This window comes from Saccopteryx leptura, chromosome 2 (genome assembly GCF_036850995.1).
Source record: "Saccopteryx leptura isolate mSacLep1 chromosome 2, mSacLep1_pri_phased_curated, whole genome shotgun sequence".
In the NCBI taxonomy this organism is placed as follows: Eukaryota; Metazoa; Chordata; class Mammalia; order Chiroptera; family Emballonuridae; genus Saccopteryx; species Saccopteryx leptura.
This window is the reverse complement of record NC_089504.1, coordinates 266995743-267018435: the sequence shown is the minus strand read 5'-3', so window position 1 is coordinate 267018435 and position 22693 is coordinate 266995743. Positions and strand designations below refer to the sequence as shown.

Below are 22693 nucleotides of genomic sequence, written 5' to 3'. Positions count from 1 at the left end.
AAATAAAAGGAAAACCCAGTTTCTGTAGGATGATGTGGCAGCATGTGTGCATGCGCAGATGATGATATAACACCGTGTATACAGCGGAGCAGCCCACGGCCATGCCAGTCAAGATGTGGACGGTACAGAGGAAAGTTCAGTGTGTTCTGTGGCTTGCTAAATTCAAATCCCTGACCAAAGTGCAACATGAATATCGGCGCGTTTATAACAAAGCGCCACCACATAGAAATAACATTACTCAGTGGGATAAGCAGTTGAAGGAAACCGGCAGTGTGGTGGAGAAACCCCGTTCGGGTAGGCCATCTATCAGTGATGGGTCTGTAGAGGCTATATGGGATAGCTACCTAAGGAGCCCTAAAAAATCTGTGCATGAGCCCACATCGAACTGCACTAAATAGGTATGAAACTGGGAGAGTTTTCCTTTTATTTGGTGCAGATTTCACATTTCTATTGTCTTTTGTTGCTTTCCTGTGATCGGTCAAAAGTGTACCATGACTTTATGGACACACTATATTCACAAAAGATACAAAAATCCTGTTCTCCTTCTCTCAGGGTGTCAGGGTCCTGTCCTGTCCCATTTGATGATGCCCCACCCCACCACTAGCCACTCTCAGATGGTCAATTCACTCCCAGTTTCAATAGCCTATTATCAATACTCACGGTGAACTGTCCACTGGCTGTTGCTATGTAAATGGTATACTGCTTTTCACTGGCTGTATCAAGGTTCATCTGGTTTGATTCTCCTTTGCTTCGAAGTTCTTCTAAAGCTAACCTCACAGCCAGATACTTGGACAGGTGGTCAACCGTGGCATTACCTGAAGTCTTTATGTATCTGGAAAAATAAATTAGAAATTTAATTTCTGGATTAGTGATGAAAATGTACTCGGGTTACAGAATGATACATGTCTATAAAATACAAGTATCTCAAGTATGGACAAATTAATATCAGATATTTATTAATCTATTATCTACCAGGTCCTTATTGAAAGCAGACTATCTACTAGGTCACAAAAGAATCCATAAAATATGATGTAAAATGATAAAAAGCAAATATACCCAGTACTGAGGAAAAAAACATAACCCCAACTCCAATTAAAGTACTTTGTCTAGAGCAGCAAGAACATCAAGAATATGACCAATCTCTTATTGTCTTAAGAATTCACCTTTTTTCTGGTATTTGAGGACAGCATAAAACTGCTCATCTTGGGACTTTTTTAAAACATTGTCTACTCATCAGTTCCTCACTGAACAAATTCGTGATGCTCACCTGCACTCAAGGGCGGGCACTATGCTGAGGGCAGTGCTAAAGCAGCTGTCCTCCCCAGCAGGAATTTTTGGAGCCTATGGGCACCCCAGTATCATTGCTAAGAAATTTAAATGATCCTTTTTCCAGGAGGGTATTCCCTTTACATATGCAAATGTGGGTGAGAAGCAGGGGAGGAAGAAAACAACCTAGAAAGCCAGAATATCCAATCAAACCCTGGCAGTCAGTCAAGGGGATGGCAAAGAGATTGTTGGTGATTGCCCTTCTCCCTTCTGTAAAATTGCCTTTAACTCCCAATTAAATGTTCTGATTCAGATGGTCTGAAACTACCCTGCACACCTACCTTGTCTGCGCACTGTCATCCTTTTCCATGAGTGTGGGGTGAGGCCTGAACACTAACTCAATCTCACTAGCGCCGTCCATCACGGGGTCCATGGCCACTGCGGCGTTGTTATTGTCAAGCTCCAGCCCAGAATCGTCAGAGGTTTTGGTCCGTTTGTTGCTAGGCCCCGCTTCCTGGTTGCTGTGTGTGGATGCGTTACTGCAGTGGGAACTGTCACCATTGTCTTCTGCTCCACTGCCATTTTCAATCTGCTGTTTCTTGCCTCTCTGTAACCTAGTTCAAGCAGCAAAAAACGTTTGCAGAAAATTTACATTTAGGCCTTTTTAATGAATCAGTTTCAAAGCACGTTTACTGAACTTCAGAATTCTACAGAAATCTTAATAACTGAATTTGCTCCAAGTTGGATAATGGCAGTTATTTCCCAATGTTCCTGAAATGTCCTAAAAAACCTCCTTCATACATAGGCAAACACTTAAGGGACTTAAATGTTTATATTCACTTAATTTTTTTTACTGACTCTAAGAAGTACTGGCAAACCTTATTTATATTATGATACATTGTTGTGATGAGATTTTAAATCTAAAGAAAGGTATGATTCAGATAGGAAAAATTAAAAGTACTGAGGGAAGATACTATGCCACTTGAATTAGAAATTCTTAAGAAACAAAATTTAAAAGGGATGATAAGAAAATCCTCCCTGCTGACCTCACCCAAAGTCTGCCCATGCAATGCAGAATTATTCTAATGAGGAAATTGAGATGGTATCTGAACTAAATATAGCTAACAATCTCAAATACTAAGACCAATAACTGGATGAGGCATTTCGCATATATACCTTATTTACTCATAAAAAAACCGCCATGAAGGCATTATCTTCATTTTATAGTGAGAACACTGAATAAACTGAGATATAAGGCCCATGGCTATAAGCTAATAAGCACCAGAACTGACCTAGGAAGCAGTACACAATCTTTCTACTACCTCGCGCCTTTCTCTACCTGTATATACAAGAAAAAAAGAGGGACATGGGATGAAAAAGGAACAGGAGACATGCACTTCTGAAACTAGTGTCATTACCAAATGTCTGTTGCCAGAACTAGGAAATAGCCCACCACTTAGGAAAGATGATCAAGACATCTTTTACTTACCACCCCCCCCACCAAAAAAAAAACTGCTTACGAACTCCACAGATCATTTCAAAACTAAGAGGGGATGACAAATACATTAAACAACAAAACTATGATTCAAAAGCTATGAACACATGTAACGGATTGTTATCCAGTGTAAAAAGGAAGGAAACCTTGCACATGCTCCAACACAGATGAACTCTGAGCACATGATGCTGAGTGAACTGAGCCAGTCAGTCACAGAAGGACAAATGCCATGCCTCTACTGTGAGGCACTTAGTGTGGTCAGATTTACAGAAACAGAAAGTAGAGTGGGGGCTGTCAGGAGCTGAGGGAAAACAAGAAAATGCAGAATTGTTGTTTAAAGGGACAGAGCTTCGGTTTTATAAGATGAAGAGAAACTGGGCGCAAAACAACGTAAATGTACTTACACTACAGAACAGTATACTTAAAAAAATGTCAAGACGGTTCATTTTATGTTGTTTATCACAATTAAAAAAATATATGAAGAGGCCAAAACAATAAAACAAAGATTCAACAGAGAAAATATAAGGGCTATACTTACATATTTCCTAAAATTTATAGCTAAAGCAAAAGAAAAGTTGTTTCAGTTGACTATAAAGTAATCTAACAGGGTTACTTGTCCTAATGTGCTTTTCTCCCACACTTCTTTCCAAAAAGGTTTGAAGTGACAGAGCTTGATTAATTTATTTCAGACAGCTTTCATAGAATAATGGGCAAATAATGGAGATCAACAGTCTATTACACCCTGCATTTAAAAAATCGCATCTATAATACTGCATCCTGTTCTAGAGGTAGCATTCAAGAATTATACCAACAGACTTGAATGTCACATGAGAAACAATCTATTAGAAATGTAGTTAGCCTTTAGAGGAGCATAAAAATATACATCTATATGAAGTTATTTAAAGAACTAGTAGACAAAACAGATTCTGAAATAAGCATAGGACCCAACTGAAGTATTTTGACAAAGGTAAACCAAGATTGCTGCACATAAGAAATTAATTTTATCTCAATATAAAGGATAAACTTTTTAAAAATTCACACATTCAAAATATTTACTGAGTAGCTATTTTAAGCCAAGCATGGTTCCATGTCCTGGTGTTTTTAAGTCAATAATACTGACACCGTCTCTACCCTCTTAGGGTTTATAAGGTTCTAGTGCAGCAGCTAACAGATAAATGTCAGAGAATGAGAGGTACTGCAGCAAAAAATGAGGCAGGGAGGGAAGGAAGTGTGGCGTCCTGAGGTGACAGATGGGAACTTGGGAGACCTGAAGAAAGTGAGCCAGTGATGCTCCTAAAGAGGAGGGTTCCCAAAAAGAGAAGTTCAATACAAAAGCCCTGAGGCAGAAGCAATGCTCAAAGAGCTTGAAGACCAACAAAAAAGCTGTAATAAAGCTGTCAAGAATAAAAGGAGCTCCTACCACCTCCTCAGAAGTCCACAAATGTTTAAGCAACACCGAAGGACTTGCTGAAAAGGATTTTGCAGAGGACTCTTTCTTTGGTAAAGACTAAGTTAAAAAACCATTCAAGTCTCACCAACTCTCAGGATTGTGTAACTTTTAAAATAAATTCAAATTTTTAATACTTGACAACTATGTATGGTGCAAGGTGGGTAATGAAAATATGGGAGAAGGGGGACACTTTGTAAAGTATATGACTGTCTAACCTGAAACATCATTAAGACCTAACCTATATGCTGCACCCCTGAAACTAATATGAAATCATACTGAATGTAAACTGTAACTGAAAAATAAAATGACATAAAATTTAATACTTTATTTTACTTTGCTAACTACAATTGCAGGTCAGTTTAATACAGTTAGAATGGAGCCCATCTTTTCACCTCTGTGTCAGTAGTTAGATGTTGCACTTCAAACCCACTCCTGGAACCTTAGAAAATCCTTGATTGCCAGAGATCCCAATCAAAGATGCTGATTTACTTGCTCTGGGGTGTTACCTGAGCCCTGGGATTTAAAAGCTTTCCAAGTGACTCTGATGTTCAGCCAAGGGAAAAACGACTAGGTGTTGATGGACTCTACTGGCATCTCCTGTTTTGAAAAATGATGACCCTGTGGCCTGAACAGATTAGGAGACGTGGGAAGGAAAAGAGAACGAAGGTGAGAAGGTGCCCGATTAGGTAGGGTCTGGGAAGCCATCATTAAGGTCTTTTAACCTTAAGGTTAATAGAAGCTCTTAGAGACTTCGAAGCAAAGGGAAACCGGGATTTGACTTTTATTCTCACAGAATCCTTCTGGGCTGCGCTGAGAGTAGACTATGTGGGGGTGAGCATGGCAAGTACAAAGACTACTCATGAGGCTTTCTCAGTGCTTCAAATGACAGATGGGAGATGCCTGGCCCAACCAAGATGTATTAAGGACAAAGATAAATATGTATTTATTCACACACTGAAATACAGAATGTGAGGGGGAAAGAAACTGTTGATTGCAAAGTTTCTAGCTAAAGCAAATAGAACGATGGAGATGTCATCAACAAAAATAAGCAGGAAGGAAGAGGAAGAGGGGTATGATCAAAAAGTTCAGTGCCAGACATGGAGAATCTGGGATAAGAAACAGGTAATGCTATACAAAGGGAAATCAGGAAAATATGGTCTCCTAAACTCCAGGTGAAGCAAACTATTCAAAGAAAAATTAATTTGTCAAATGCTGCTGAGTAAGGTGGGGTCTGACAATCAGCAATAGGTTTCACAACGTGGATACCACTGGTAACTCCCTCACCACTAGTTGGGGGGGGGGGGGGAGAGGGAGGAAGGAAGGGAGGATGGGGAGAGAAGCATCAACCCGCAGTACCACTGAGTTGTTCCATTTAGTTGTGCACTCATTGATTGCTTCCTGTATGCGCCCTGACCAGGGATCGAACCCGCACCTTGGTGTGCCGGGACAATGCTTCATCCACTGAACCACCCAGCCAGGGCCACTGGTAACTTTTCATAAGTGTGATAGGAGGGATGAAAGTGACTAGAGGGTTCAAAACAGAATGGGAGTGTAGAGATAGTGAGCACACACAACTCTTCTAAGAAGTTATGCTATAAAGAGGAGAAAGAATGGTAGTTAAGTGGAGGGAGAAATGTTAGAAAAGAGGGTTTTCAAAAATTCCAGTATTTTTTTTAAAAAGTTCTAGTTCTAGTATTCTAAATGGAAACTCAAGCATATGTGATACCTAGAAGCACAAAAATGTAATCATGCAGAACTATTTCTTACTGTATTTTATCTTTTTCAAAATGGAGGTTAAGTTAATTCAATATTCAATAACATATTCAGAAAAATGGCTCCCCTCTCTGGCCTTCTTCCCCACGCACCTGTTCATGGCCTGGATCTTCAGTCCTTCCTCGATGCTGTGACTGAGAGCTTGCTGATTGTTGTGCTTGTTGATCCGGGCTAATACTCTCTCCTGATGAGCTTCGTACTCATCACGACTTGGATAAATTTTGCTAATGAGTGCATCAAAATTTGGGTCTGGTCTTAGTGATCTTTTGGAAACTAGCTTTTTCCGACATGTAGGACATTCTTTATTGCTAAATAAAAAGAGAGAAAAAATGTAAACAATGCCAGTATCTTGAGGCTAAGGACAAAAATATCTAGCTTCTAGAATAGTTATCTTTAGTGTAATATCTTTACTAAATCACAGAAATTTAAACCGATTAACCTAAACTTTCTTAAAAATCTGACTAGTAGGTAAGCAAAATATTAGAAACCTCAGATGCTCTATACTACTTGCCAACAGAGTAATAATTTAAATACTTCCCAATAATTTCTATATAGCCATTTTAGAAATAGAAATCAATTCTTTCCTAATATAAATTTCCTCTTTCTGATACCCATGCCATAAAAGGAAAACATAACCACCAATATATATTAATTTATATGTTATAAATTCTTTTATTAAGGCCTTGGCTGGTTGGCTCAGTGGTAGAGCATCGGCCAGGCGTGCAGGAGTCCTGGGTTCAATTCCCAGCCAGGGCACTCAGGAGAAGCACCCATCTGCTTCTCCAACCCTCCCTCTCTCCTTCCTCTCTGTCTCTCTCTTCCCCTCTTGCAGCCAAGGCTCCATTGGAGCAAAGTTGGCCCAGGCACTGAGGATAGCTCCATGGCCACTGCCTCAGGGGCTAGAATGGCTCTGGTTGCAACAGAGCAACGCCCCAGATGGGCGGAGCATCGCCCCCTGGTGGGCATGCTGGGTGGATCCCGGTCCGGCACATGCAGGAGTCTGTCTGACTGCCTCCCTGTTTCCAACTTCAGAAAAATACAAAAAACAAAAAAAATCAAATTCTTTTATTAAGGCAGCATTAATAGGATATTAATTTGTATATTTAAGTAGAAAAACCATGGCTTCAAATACTTTGTAATTTCTTCAAAACAAATACTCATCTTCTAAAGCTTCTAAAAGTACATAAAATCAACTGTTTCAAAACAAAGATTCTCCAATAATTAAAATCTAGACTTTAGAAAAATTTCCAATTCTCAAATGAATACTTCTAGGGACTGTATTTCTCAAAACCCATTAAGAGCACTGCCCTGGTATGACTGAAGTACCTAGTGTATGCATTTCAACATACCCACTTCTGAGGGCTGTGATAATGCAGTCTGCGCAAAAGCGATGTAAGCACTCCTTTGTAGTCATGGTGTTCTTCAACATATCCAAGCAAATTGGGCACATTAATTCACTGTGTAGACTTCGAGGTGAAACCACAATTTCCAAGCCATCCGTTATTGCCTCCTGTCAAAGAGGCAGTTTAAAATTCAAATGCTAAATGCTACCTGTATTTTTACTATGGTTAAGTTCAAAAATATATACAGTGGTATCAAAAATGACAAAAAATGAACATCAACATACCCATCACCCAGCTACTACCACTGTCAACCCACAGCCAAGCTTGCTTCAGTGTAATTTCCCCAATTTCCCTCACTGCCCCCACCACTGTATTATATAAATGCTCTTATTTTAATGCTAAAGATAATATACTAATGCATTTTAAAAACAACTAATAGTGCCCTGGCTGGGTAGCTCAGTTTGAAGGCCATCCTGATATGACAAGGTTGCGGGTTTAATCCCCCATCAGGACACACACAAAAACCAACCAATGAATGCATAAATTAAGTGGAACAACAAATCAATGTCTCTCCATCTCTCTCTCTCTCTCTCTCTCTCTCTCTCCCTCTCTAAAATCAATTTTAAAAAACTGAAAGACACCCTGGCTGGTTGGCCAGTTGGTGTAGTTGTAGAGCATCAGCCCAGTGTGTGGATGTCCTGGGTTTGATTCCTAGTCAGGGCACACAGGAGAAGTGACCATCTGCTTCTCTACCCCTTCCCCCCCTTCTTTTTCTCTCTCCCTCGTCCTCTCCTGCAGTCATGTCTCAATTGGTTCCAGCGTATCAGCCCTGGGCACTGAGGATGGCTCCGTGGAGCCTCCACCTCAGATGCTTAAAAATAGCTTGACTGCGAGGATGGCCCCAGATGGGCAGAGCATCGGCCCAAGACAGGGGTTGCCAGGTGGATCCCGGTCAAAGTGCATGTGGGAGTCTATCTCCTCTACTCTCACTTGGAAAAGAAGAGAGAAAAGAAATAATCAAATAAAAGACTAATAATATTATACCAGGCTAATAGAAAATTGGCCTGGTATAATAAAAAATGCATTGAATTTGAAATCAGATGCCATAGGTTCTAGTTATAGCCATATCAACTGGTAATGTGGTTCTAAGTAACTATTTAACATTGTTTCTTAACCTGCAAAATGAGAAAGTTAGGACTAGATAAATCCTAAATTACACCATTTTGATAATACAGTTCCCCCTCCCTCCCGGCTGTAGTGTCACTTTCCAAGGTTTCAGTTACCTACTATCAACTGGTCAACCACAGTTCAAAAATATGAAATGGTAAATTCTAAAAATAAACAATTCACAAGTTTTAAATTGAGCACCCTTCTGAGTAATGTGACAAAATCTCGTGCTAGCCTGCTCCTCCCCTCTTGGAACGTGAATCATCCCTTTGTCCAGCGTATCCACGCTGCATACACTACCCAGACATTGGTGACTTAGAAACCTTCTCAGTTATCAGATCAGCTGTCTCAGTATCTCAGTGCTTGTGTTCAAGTAACCCTTATTTTCCTTCCTAATAGCGCCCCAGTGCCAGAGTGGTGATGCTGGCAATTCAGATATGACAGAGAAGACAAAAAAAGTTTTCTTTAAGTAAAAAGGTAAACATTTTCAAGTAAGGAAAAAATCATATGCTGAGTTTACTAAGATCTACAGTAAGAATGACTCTTCTAGCCATGAAATTGGCTAACTTACAAATTAAACTTTATCACAGGTATGTATATATGGAAAAACTTAGTATAGATAGGGTTCAGTACTATATCAGTGGTTTTAGGCATCTACTAGGTGTCTGGAATTGTAATCCCTGTGGGGAAGAAGAGACTACTGTAAAACACATTTCGTGCCATCCAGTAAAAGATTTTAGGATTCCAATACAAGCAGTTTCTAATTTATATACATTTTAACAGTGTTTCATTTTAAAATCACTTTTTGCTCCTTAAGAAGTTTTGGGCCACAGCAGCAGTTCTGCAAAGTGATCGGGTTCTCAGGGTAACTACAAACTGATTTTACATCTAAAATCAGTACATCTAAAGTATACTACACAACAAATACTAGCACTGCACTTGTCTTTTCTTAAAAATGTTACAGTGAGAAAATGCATTTGGAGTTCCAATGTACACATCTCCCAGCTACAGAGAGATAGTGACTCCTACTTCTTCCCCACCACCATGGTCCACTCTTCCCACAGGTGACACAGAGAACAAATTACTTAGCTCTAAAGCCACCAATACTGGCTCCGACGGATTACAAAAAGAGGTCCAGTAAGTGACTATAGAAAAGGAAGATGCAAGTAGAAATAAGGGGCTTCTGTATGCTAATGACACTTCCTGTTTCCAGAGCCTCTCCATCATACTTGTATTCTCCATAGGGTCAAAGATTAACGACCCCACAAGGAAAGACACAAACTATAAACAGTGTCCAAAAAGAACACGAGTACAATATATTTGCATTTACAATAACTATCATTTTTATCAAGTGTCTGTTTCAACCTCTCTATATAAAGCACTTTCAGTATTTCATTTTATTTAGTTTAATATGCACATAAGATTTTGATTTAGGAATTATAACCTGTGACAAGGAAATAATCAGAGAGAATGATGATGACTCAGCTAGTAAGTCTGTCCTCTTCCTGAGAAAGAACTTGCCCAGCAAAACCCCAACCCTGGACACACTGCATAATCCATGCTCTCCACACCTGTATCTGAGCAGGTGTGGAGCACTAGGGGGGCGGGGGTATCTCAGAACCATACTGAGATTCCCCCCCTAAATATTTCACCACCTCAAACGGGTGTTCAACACTGCTCAGCAACTGCTTCTCTAACAAACTCGTTTTCCCTTGCACTACTATTGCCTACCGTTTCTTCTATCTGCAGACCTTCACCAGAGCATTCAGTAGATGACCTCAAATTTCATTAAAAAAAAAAAAGAGCTCTCATTTTTTCTCGTATCTTTATAAATCATCTTCTTGCTACAAGGACAAAGTATGCCTCTTCCTATCACAAGTATATATATATACATTCTTCCCTACCTTCTCAAGTATATTGCTCTTTTTTTAAACTATTCTATCTGCTCTTAGACCAGCCATCTCTCCTCCATTAAGTCATCCTAGAGTAGTGAGTTGCTGCATTGAGTAATGTGAATGATGCACCTTAACAACTAGGAAAGAGATACCTGACCAGGTGGTGGTATAGTGGATAGTGTGTCAACCTAGGACGCTGAGTACCCAGGTTCCAAACCCTGAGGTTGCTGGCCTGAGCATGGGATCATAGACATGGTCTATGATCACTGGCTTGAGCCCAAGGTCACTCACTGGCTTGAGCAAGGGGTCATCGGCTTGGCTGGAGCCCCCTGGTCAAGGCATGTATGAGAAAGCAATCAATGAACAACTAAGGTGCCACAACTATGAGATGATGCCTCTCATTACTCACCCTTCCTGTCTGTCCCTGTCTATCTGTCTGTCTTTCTCTCTCTCTGTCTCACTAAAAAGAAAAAAGCTGGGGGAGAGAAAGGGAGCGCAGGAGAAGGAGTCAACACAGCTCTCTCTCCCATCTTACATAGAAAACAAAATTTAAAACTTCCCCATTCTATGTTCCAGTTCTTACTCCATTTCTCTGCTCCTCTGCAGAGCCAAACTTCTCTGAAGAATTGCCTATGCAATTTTCACTTTTCCCTATGAACATAGCACAACCTAATCAAGTAATCTCTTGTCCAAGTCACCAGGTATATACTGCCCAATCTAATGTACACTTTTGTAATGCTCATCTATCTTCTGAACAGCATTGCACACAGTAACTGCATCCTCGTCCTTGAAACACTTCCTCTGAGATTTTGTCCCCTCTCTTCCATTTTCCTTACTTTTCTCTGGCTCTTCCTTCCCTGTCTCCTTTGCTGGCCCCTGGTCCATTACCTAATTTCTAAAGGCTAAAGCTCCTCTGGATAAAGTTCCAGGCCCTCTGCTCACCTCTCTCTAGGTGATCTTATCTGTTTATCTTGCTTGAAATGTGCTAACAATCCCTAAAATTGAGCACTTTCTCCAGACCCCACGTTAGCATCTCTGCCTGCCTGGTCTTATAGGCATCTTAAATTTAAAATGGGTCCAGTTTTAGGTATGCTTATCTCCCCCAAGCCCACTTCCCCATCTTTACCTTCTCAACAGTCTTCCCTTCCTCCCTGTTATTATTACAGCACTGAGCACTTTTCCTTTACCCAACCTCTCAAATGTGTGATTCGATGGCTATTTACTTAATGTCTATTAACTCTAAAGGCTGGTGCTAGATGTTTTATTCACCTCTTCACCTAGTGCCTAGCTTAAGGCCCACAGAGCATGCACTCACACCATTATTAAATGAATGAAGTGTCAACCAAACAAGCACAAGTCAGAACTACTTGTATATAAATGTATTATGACTGTTATGTTCTTTCAAGTTTTCATTTTCCAAAAATGTACCTCAATTTATATGTTTCATATTTCCTCTAAGTTATCTTAGTCTACATTACCTGAGGTGTGCGTTGTAACTCATATAAACTGAGTTCCCATGTTTTGCTTAATGGCTGAGTTCCATTTGTCTGCACAGCTTGAGACATTGCTAGGAATAAAAAGGAAAGAAAAACAATTTTAGTACCTGAACGGGAAGTAAATCTCAAACATTATTTTTAGGAATTGTAAATCTTAAGAATAAAAATAGAAATTATACACTGGCTCCCCAAAAACTAAAAAGAAGAAAAGCTCAAGAATTTCTCCATTTATAAATACGAGCTACCTGAGAGCAAGAGGGACCATCACTGATCTCTGAATGCACAAGAGCTGGCACACAGTAAAATTATTACTGAATGTGTAGAATACTGTCTTCATGCAAAGCAATGCTTTTTTAAAAATTCATAATCATGGAACTTAGAAATCAAGAAAATGTCAGTCTCTTCAGCATGGCCAACTTTTGTCACAGATACAAAATCTGCTTCCTAGCACTTTAAGCCATTGGTCACTCTGACCTTAATAAGCCCTCCCTTCAGGGAAAACTGATTAACCAGAACCTAACCTGCTGGGGGTATTATCCAGAATCTACAGACCTGGGGAAAGGAAATACCTAACTCATGCCCATTCTAGTTACCTATAGGGGAGAGAGGGTGAAGGAAAAAACTAAGAATCACTTGTGAAGTGTACACAGTCTAGAGCAGGGGTAGTCAACCTTTTAATACCTACCGCCCACTTTTCTTTCTCTGTTAGTAAAATTTTCTAACCGCCCACCGGTTCCACAGTAATGGTGATTTATAAAGTAGGGAAATAACTTTACTTTATAAAATTTATAAAGCAGAGTTACAGCAAGTTAAAGCATATAATAAAAATTACTTACCAAGTACTTTAAGATTTTCACTAAGTTTGGCAGAATAAATCTTTATAAAACTTACTATAGTAAAATCTATCTTTTTATTTATACTTTGGTTGCTCCGCTACCACCCACCATGAAAGCTGGAATGCCCACTAGTGGGCGGTAGGGACCAGGTTGACTACCACTGCTCTAGACGGACAGGCTCACTGAAAGATTGAGACCTAATTATAGGACCACAGAGCCCTTTCCCTGCCCCCACACCTCACTACATTACTCAAGGTCTGTTTACAGCAGTTCCTTTCACATGGGACATCATGTCCTGACATCTAGAAAAAATTACACGACATACCAAAAGGTAAAAAACAGAATTTGAAGAGACAAAGCAAGTATAAGAACAAGGCATAGCAAGGATGCTGGAACTATCAGACCAGGCACTTAAAACAACAATGATTAATATGCTAAAGACTCTAATGAATGAAGTAGACAGCATACAGGAACACATGAGCAATGTAAGCCAAGAGAAAGAAATTCTAAAAAGAACCAAAAAGAAATGTTAGAGATCAAAACCACTGAAACAGACATGGAAAATGCCTTTGATGCATTTATTGGTAGCCTGGATAAGGTTAAGGAAACAATCTCTGAGCTAGAGGATATACCCTCAAACACTAAAATGCAAAGAGAACAGACTGAAAAAAATAACAGAATAACCAAGGGCTATGGGATAACTACAAAACATGTAACATATGTAATAGGAATACCAAGGGAAGAGATAAAGGAACAGAGAAATCTAAAACCACAATGACTAAAAATTACCTCAAATGAATGTCAGATACTAAACCACAGGTCCAGGAAACTCAGAAATCACTGAGCAGAATACCCAAAACACTACACCTTGGCATATTATTTTCAAATTGGAGAAATTTAAAGATAAAGAAAAAATCCTGAAAGAAGTGAGAGGAAAAAGGTTATACTTGCTTGAGTAGAAAAAAATAGATGCAAAGTACAAAGCATGTCTCATGCTCTGGACTTCCTTGTTTTGCATTACAGTTGCTATGTCTAGCCCAGTGACTTAAATAACATATTTTCATATTTTTCCTACACCCAGAAATGAGCCTACTTTGTAATGAGCCTGCTTTACAAAAAAAAACTAAAATAAATGAATGAAGCAAGGTATTTAGAAATGAAAAATGAACTTTAAATGATACATAAAGGGAATCACTGCTTACCAATGCTATTCTCACATGATTTAACTAGAGATCTTGAAAGTGGAGTATGTATGTGGGCTCCTGAAATACACAAAAGCTTTTTATGGGGCTATATCTAGAACTTGGTTAGTTTTAAAAGAATTTAATTTCTAGATTATCAATCTTTTTAAAGCACTTTTACCATAATTGATCTTCCTCAGAACAGGCCTATTTATACAGACAAGTCCCTCTCCTCGCCCCAATCCTTTCGTAAGATTACATACTATTCATTTACTCAAACAAACACTGATTATCTACTGCACCCCATGCACTGTTTAAGGTGCTAGGAATAAGAGCAGTAAACAAAACAAATATGCATACAATGATTTAAAATTTTCTTGAGCTCTATAAAGATACAAAAAAAGCACTGGCTTAGATCATCAAGAAGAAAAGGAGCTATTTAAGATGGGGTCACCAAGGAAGGACTTTTAAAAAACTAGACATGTTAAAGACCAGTGTGGCTAGTAAATATAAAGGGGAAAATATACAAAAGCTTACAGGAAGGCCACAACAGAGATCTTCCCAGTAATCAAACGGGTTAAGTTGAAGGGCAAACGCCACATTGGAATGGGTAAAAAGAAAAGCAAAACTGAAACAAGTTCTTTATAAATAAATACAATGAAAATTCCACCTTAAGTATAAATCAAACAGAAATAACAGCTAAAATACAAAAATAAAAAAAATAATGACTTGTCCAAAATTTTAGTTAAATTTTTGAAGCTTCCCATGTAAAAAAGTCAGAAGCAAAACCAGACAGCCCTACCACTCTGCTGGAAGTCCTACATAATGCCACACAAGTAAAAAAGAGAGAGAAACACTGGAAAAAGAAGTGATAAAATATCAACTGCAGATACCATAACCAGAAAATCCAGTAGAATCAAATAAAAAACATGCCCAAAAAGCCACAGATATCCTAAAAACAAGGAATAACCATTCAGAAAGGCATTAAAACAAGGGAAGTCATCATAAATAAGGTGACCAATCGTCCTCCTATAGGGAGGACAGTCCTTCTTTTGTAAGTTCCATCTCCCTCGAAAAGTGTCCTCCTTTTTGATATTGGAAGACTAATCTGTAAATGTCCATATTCGATCAATGCAGAGTGGATCCACTGCATGTGATGTGATGTATTTGTATTTGACATGACAATTGGTCAAGGATCAGCAGTGCGGCCAGACGCGATTATGAGAGGCATGCGCTCCACACAGGAGACCTTGACAGAGCACGTGATATACCAAGCATGCAAATAGCTTTGTGTACTTCTTACTGAAAGACGACATGGCACATACGACAATGTAGACTCACGATTATTTCTTTCTTAGTGAATATTCAATCATAGACAGGTAAGCACAATTCACGTAAAATTCAATATGAAGAATATTTCTTGTTCAGATATTTCCAATATATTGTTGCAAGATGATACATTGACAAAAAATTCACTCAATGGAAACTTTTTTCTTATAATTTTAATAACTATTATTAAAATTTTTAATAATTATTAAAAATTAATAGGCATGTAAGTATAATTATAATATAAAATATTATAAATGTTTTATTATGCATCATATTATAGTGTATTATTGTTGCAATGAATAAAATGTTTCTTTTATTTACAATATTGTTTTCTTCAATTTATTTTTGTCCTTTTCATTGTAAAAAAGTTGGTCACCTTATCATAAACAAATTTAAATATTGGGGTCCACTCTCTTCTAGCTTGTAGAGTTTCTGCTAAGAAATCTGATGATAATCTAATGGGCCTTCCTTTATATGTTGTATTCTTCTTTTCCCTGGCTGCCTTGAGAATTTTTTCTTTGCTGTTGGTTCGTGTCAATTTCATTATGATATGCCTTGGAGTAGGTTTGTTGGGGTTAAGAAAACTCGGAGTTCTGTTTGCTTCTTGAACTTGAGGCTTTAGTTCTTTCCACAGGCTTGGGAAGTTCTCATCTATTATTTGTTTGAGTATGTTCTCCATTCCATTTTCTCTCTCTTCTCCCTCTGATATACCTATTATTCTTATGTTATTCTTTTTGATGGAGTCAGATAATTCTTGTAGGGCTATCTCATTTTTTTAAATTTTTGAGTCTCCTTCTTCTTCTCTCTGTTGTGCCTCAAGTTGCTTGTCTTCTATTTCACTAATCCTCTCTTCTATCTGACCTGTTCTATTAGCTAAGCTTGTTACTTCGATCATAAACAAATTTAAAAGAAAAGCAATAGGGAGAAAATATTTGCAACACATAAACAAATACCAATATGCATAATCTCTACTGAATCTGCCCCCCCCCAAGCCAATTTAAAAGACAACTCACTACAGGCAAAAAGTAAACAGGTAATTAACAAAAACATTAGTGATTAATAAAATTAAATTATACTTGCCTTCAATAATAATCACTAAATTGCAAATTAAAACAATGTTTTCTATAAATATATTAATACTCTATTTTTTTGTCTGTGATATGAACAAAAATTAAAATGACTGGTAATATCCAGTGTTAGAAAAGGTATACAGAAACGGGAAGTCTAAAATTACTGACGTGTACACTGGCAATAGTTATTGGGGAGGGGGGCACAGCAATTTGGTATTTAAGGCACAAATACAGCATATATTTGAGGTTAGACATGTACTTTGCCACAGAGGCTGATTTAAGCAAGCTGTGTAGGACTATTATGGAAATCTCTATGGAAATGCACTCCCCACTTTTTAATTTATTATTACTGATCAACACACAATTGAGAACTTCCTGGCTTATTTCATTTTATCCATGTTCTTTATAAGTGAGTGGTAGGCACGTCAGCTCCTAGAACTTCAGTATATGTATTTTAAAACAAACAGGTACCTCAAACTCTAAAATAATCCCATTTATTTATATAATTGTTGTGAATCAAAAGACAGTATCTGAGAAATAGATGCCAATGAATAAGAATACGCCAAAGAACTTTCTCTGCTCTCTGGCCAAATAAAAAAGGAACACTTGTAGTACTGTGCTGGCTGAGTCTTCACCTCTCAAAGTAGCCTCTACCTGTCAAAAATTTTAATGTGCTTAAGTTTTGATCTCATGATGGTTCTCTTGGGAAATCCAACAAAATTCTCATACAGACATGCAATAAACACATATATATATAAAAATTGACAGTACTATTTGTAATAGCAAAAAAATCAAAGTCTATATTATCTGCCCTGGGTGGGTAGCTCTGCTGGTTCGAGCATCGTCCCCATACACCAAGATTACAGGTCGATCCCCACTCAGGGCACATACAAGAACACTCAACCAATGAATATATAAATAAGTGGAACAACAAACCGTTCTCTCTCTCTAAAATCAATCAATACATAAAAAATAATAAAAATTATTTTTAAAAAAGGAAGAAAATTGTAAAAGTCTATATATATATGTCTGTCAATCAGAATATGGCTAATTATGATATATTCATAGTACAGAATACTATGTAGCTGTCTGTATGTCTGACATGGAATTCAACGTATGTACACAACATAATTTTTTTTAAAAAAAACAGCAGGTTGTAGCGCAAAATGTGTATCATGATCCTACTATTTTAGCAATGAAAACAGAAATCCAAACACCTAAACGATGTTTGTGACTGAATTCTGTTCACCATGTGTCAGCCACATTGGTCGTTCTTCTCTGTATCAGTCTTGCTCATTCTCATTCCGGACTCTTCACTAGCCCATCCTTCCGCTGGAACAGAAGGCTCTTCCCCAAACATTCCCCCACAGCTAGCTCCTTCACCAGTCTAACAAAATTCTAACTTTGTCACTCTTTCATGTCTTCCCTTTTCCCACCACAGCGTTTTAACAACCCCAGGCTCCCTATCTTATTCACCACAATACCCCGGATATCTTCCTCTGTGTCCGGCACATAGTAACTATTCAAACTGTTCAGTAAATATTTCCTGAAGAACTCAACAATGCTGATGACAGCTCAAATTAGGCAATCTTAACATTTCACATGTTCATGGCTAAAATAAAAGTTGCTTCAAATTAACATGAGAAAGGGAAGACAAAAAGATTTATCAGTTAGGTCTATTTTCTATGCAGAGAAAATATTTTTTGGTTTCTGCAGGGTTAGTGCTCTGAGCAAAAAAACCTGTCCTTCAAAGGACAAGTCTTAAAACATAAAGATAATTGAATAGATAACACATACTCTGTAAGTATGTGTTTATATTTCAGGGGAATGAGACTACAAGACTATGGAGACATTCCAGAGGTCTTAAATTTTGAGACTTGTCGATCTTTACCTCCCCCTACCCAAGAAAAATCCATTTACATTCCAAAGATTAAGAAACTAGGAGGCTCCCCTTCTCAACTAAAGAGAATTTGTTGACATTAGAATTTATCTCCCTCTCTCAGGAGGTGAGGTGAGTAACAAGTATGTAAGTTCCCAGATTCATATTTTTTAGGTTCTTCACCTACTAAATGATCATCTGGCTTTCACTGCATTGCTTGGGGGGTGGGGGGGAGCAGCTCTCTTATAAGGACATGTGATGACAGAACCCACCCAGATAATCTAGACTAATCTCTTTACAACAAGATCTATAATTTAATGCCATCTGGGAAGACTCACCCCCAAATATAGTAACATTACAGATTCCAGAGATTGGAATGTGGATATTTTTTGAGGGCCCAGTATTCAGCCTACCACACTCACCATAGGTTATGCTAACAGAGCCTACTCCTAACAGCCAACACTCAGTCCTTACTCTGTATATCAGGGGTCGGGAACCTTTTTGGCTGAGAGCCATGAACGCCACATATTTTAAAATGTAATTCCATGAGAGCCATACAATATGTTTAACACTAAATACAAGTAAATGTGTGCATTTTACGTAAGACCAACACTTTTAAAGTACAAAAGGTCTCTGAATTCTTTTTAATAACGTTGTTATGCTGTTGCTAAACAAGGATGAATAAAGTACTTCTTACCATTAATGCGACTTCTGGGGCTGCATGGTTTTGTTGATGGCTTCGTAGTCTGGTTGATACGTGGTGAGGTTAAGCTTCATGCAGGCGTTGAGACTTCCATCCATTAAACGTGATTGTAGGTTGGTTTTAACATTCTTTAGATGTGAGAAAGACTGCTCACATGCATATGTAGAGCCAAACATTGTCAGTACAGCAATACTCACACGCTGCAGTGTGTGGTATGTGACAGGAAGCAGGTTCCAAGTTTTGACAAGCAGCTGGTCCACGGGTAAAAGTTTTTTCATTTCTCCCCACTTGTGTTTGCTGGCCAACTCTGCTTGCTGTCGTGCAAGTCTTTCCAAATCTTCATTCAGTGACCTGAACTTATTCATCCACATGTCTGAGGCCTTCAGGTCAGCAGCTTGTAGCTCAAAATCTCTGATGGAGTCACCGGGGATGTAACTCAGGTCGGCGCTGTCCATTGCACACTCGTGTGGATGGGTGATGAACTTAAAAAGATGAGTGCGCTCACGAAATTCTCCAAAGCACGCTTTGAATGACTGCAAATTAGATGTGAAGCCTGCTAGCTGCTGGAGATCAAGATGTTGAGCAGGGTCACTTGCTGTGCATGCATCTTTAAATTCTCCCCGTTTTTCAAAGTATAGTAAACGACCTGTTTCAATGTCCGGGATGAAAAGTTCCAACTTGTTTTCATATGCAAACACTGTTTGTTGAAGGGATAAGACTGTATTTCCAAAGCCTTACATTTTCATATTGAGCTGGTTCAGATGTTCAGTTATGTCCAAGAGATAGCAGAACTTCAGGAGCCACTCAGTGTTAGCTGACTCAGGATGCTCGACATTTATCATTTCAAGAAAAGTCCGGATTTCACTCAGACAAGCCGTGAAATAGCTGAACACCTTCCCTCTTGACAACCAACGCACACTGCTGTGCAGAAGCAGACCATGATAATTATTCCCAGCTTCATCCAGCAGTGTTTTAAACTAGCGATCATTTAATGCTCGGGCAACAATAAAGTTGACCACCCGAATGACCAGTAACATCACTTCACCAAGCTGCTCGCCACACATCTGAGCACAAAGCGCCTCCTGATGTAAAATGCAGTGAAAACTTAGGATGGGTCTCTTTTCATACTCACAAAGGAGCACTACAAATCCTCTGCTTTTACCCACCATGCACAGAGCACCATCAGTACATACCAAAATAAGTTTATCCATCGGTAGAGTTTTTTCTTTAGCGAACTCAGTGAAAGACTTAAATAAATCCTCCCTTCTTGTTGTCTCTTTCATAGGCAAAACAGCAAGACTTTCCTCACATAGTGTGTCACCAACAGCATACCTTGCAATCACGCTGAACTGGGAAAAATGGCTTAGGTCCGTTGACTCATCCAAAGTGAGAGAAAAGAATGGTGCTGCATTTATGTCCTTCACTTGTGTTGCCTCAATCTGATTTGCCATCATGATGGTATGTATGATCGTGAACAGTTCTTGCCGACAGAGGCATGTCTTTTATTTGTTTGATTATCTTGTCTTTATCCGAAAAGTCATCAAAAAGTGAATTGGCAACATCAAGTATGAATGTTTTGGCATACTCCCCATCTGTGAATGGCTTTCCGTTTCTCACAATTGCTAAAGCACCAGCAAAGCTAGCCGAATTCCAGTCACCTTGTTGGGTCCAAACACAGAGTTGCTGCTGACTAGCTTGCACTCTGCACAGTAGCTCTTGACATGTTTTCTTCCTGCTGTCCCCCGCTGGATATTTCGATGCAAATGTGGTATGGCATGTGTCGAAGTGCTGCTTTATATTTGACCATTTCATCTATGCAATTTTTCACTACATATTAGACACACTGCAGAACCTGCTCTCTCCACAAAGGCGAATTCCTCTGTCCATTCCTGCTAAAAAGTACAATACTCCTCATCTTTTTTTCTTTTAGCCATCTTCTTCGTCAAAAGGGTTTCTGCAATTAGCTAGCTGATTACTTGATTAAAAGGAGGGAAGTTTACTTCCTGACCTCACAACGACCTGTGTACATTATGCATTATCCAATAAAAATGTGATGTTGTCCTGGAGGACAGCTGTGATTGGCTCCAGCCACCAGCAACCATGAACATGAGCGGTTGGAAATGAATGGATTGTAATACATGAGAATGTTTTATATTTTAACATTGTTTTTTTTATTAAAGATTTGTCTGCGAGCCAGATGCAGCCATAAAAAGAGCCACATCTGGCTCGCGAGCCATAGGTTCCCGACCCCTGCTGTATATGATCTGTTCCCGTAATTTGTTTTTTAAACTGTGAAATAGATATTAGAAATACAATCTTTTTTTCTTTTCCTAAAGTGAGAAGCAGGGTGGCGGGCAGCGGCAGACAAACTCCCGAATGCACCCGACTGGATCCACCCAGCATGCCCACCAGGGGGCGATGCTCTGCCCATCTGGTGCATTGCTCTGCTGCAACCAGAGCCATTCTAGCCCAAGGCAGAGGCCATGGGGCTGTCCTTAGCACCTGGGCCAACTTCACTCCAATGGAGCCTTGGCTTTGGGAGAGGAAGAGAGAGATAGAGAAAAAGGAGAGGGGGAAGGGTGGAGAAGCAAATGGGCGCTTCTCCTGTGTGCTCTGGCCGGAAATTGAACCCTGGACTTCCGCACGCAGGGCCAACGCTCTACCGCTGAGTCAATCAGCCAGGGCCTACAATCACTTTTAACCTAATTAGGTTATACCATTTTCCTATGAAGCATTTTTTTCTTAATTTGAGATCTGCTTGCCTAAACACTATGAAACAAAACCAAGAAACTTAAGAATAAATTTATCTTTTCTTCCATGGTTATTGTCCCCTGTGAAATGAAAATCACATCAGATGAACTCTTCCAAACCTGAGCATTTTTCTTTTCCCAATAAGTTTTGAGTAAGCAATCCAGTTGCCATCGTGACACTGTGTGCGGTGCCACCTCATAAAACTGCCTGCAGCAGCTTACTCTAACACACCAGCCAAAACAGACACTAACTTTTCTGCAAGCATCTAAAGGCACAAAGTGTTCTTTATTGGAAACTGTCATTGTCCTAAACATCTGGAATAATCATCTAAATTATTTTTGCTAACCTAATGGTCTCTTTATTTAAAAAAGATAATATAATCAACTCCTAATTGGATTATATTTTCCCACTTTGTGGAACACCAAGCAGAAACCTTTCAAAGGTGAATTACCAGATCTTCAATATCTAGTCTTAATTAAGTTTTTGAGTACTAATCACAGACTAACGTTTCTGGTTTTGATATAATTAAGTTATCGTTACAGGAAAAATAAATGTTCTAAGATTTTTTAAAGTATCATTTAAAATGCAGACCTACATCATCTAAATCATCTGTGCTGTGCCCTCCTTGCAATACTTCTCAACCCTTGTCAGGACTTCAGCTCCCCTAACATTACTCCACCCCAGCACCCCCAGCACACAGATGGCCCAGTACAGTCTTGCCCCAAGGCTTCAGCCACATCTATCAAAGTCTATTATTAGTCAACACTAGTAATATCTGCAGCAGCCTTTTCCTTCAGTCCCTTTGTCTACCCATATTATAAGCTAACAGACCCATAACGAAAACCTGTTGAGTTCAAGAGTTTAGACATTTATTGAGAGCCACAATGTGATGGAAAACAAGACCTTCCAAGAGTCTATTCGTTGTGGGCTCTGAACATGTTTTCCATACAATTTGGTAAATGCTACAAAAACACAAAGAAGTAGGCAAATGGAGGAGCAGAAATCAGAAAAAGTGTCCTAAAGAAAGAGACTCCTCCCTGAAGAGGAGAATTAAGTGGA

The 22693-nt window shown here is 39.0% G+C and overlaps 1 protein-coding gene across 2 annotated transcripts in view; it reads right to left on the bottom strand.

Annotated features, from left to right (window-relative positions):
• RNF2 (ring finger protein 2) overlaps positions 1–22693 on the bottom strand; it is a 49454-nt gene that overhangs the window by 12508 nt on the left and 14253 nt on the right. For both annotated transcript variants that reach the window (XM_066361731.1, XM_066361730.1), the window contains exons 2-6: positions 11868–11956; positions 7334–7494; positions 6077–6292; positions 1608–1880; positions 661–832 (exon numbers count right to left, since the gene is read on the bottom strand). In XM_066361731.1, coding sequence (XP_066217828.1) covers positions 661–832; positions 1608–1880; positions 6077–6292; positions 7334–7494; positions 11868–11954 — 909 coding nt within the window. In that variant the 5' untranslated portion in view covers positions 11955–11956. The remainder of the gene's footprint in view (positions 1–660; positions 833–1607; positions 1881–6076; positions 6293–7333; positions 7495–11867; positions 11957–22693) is intronic.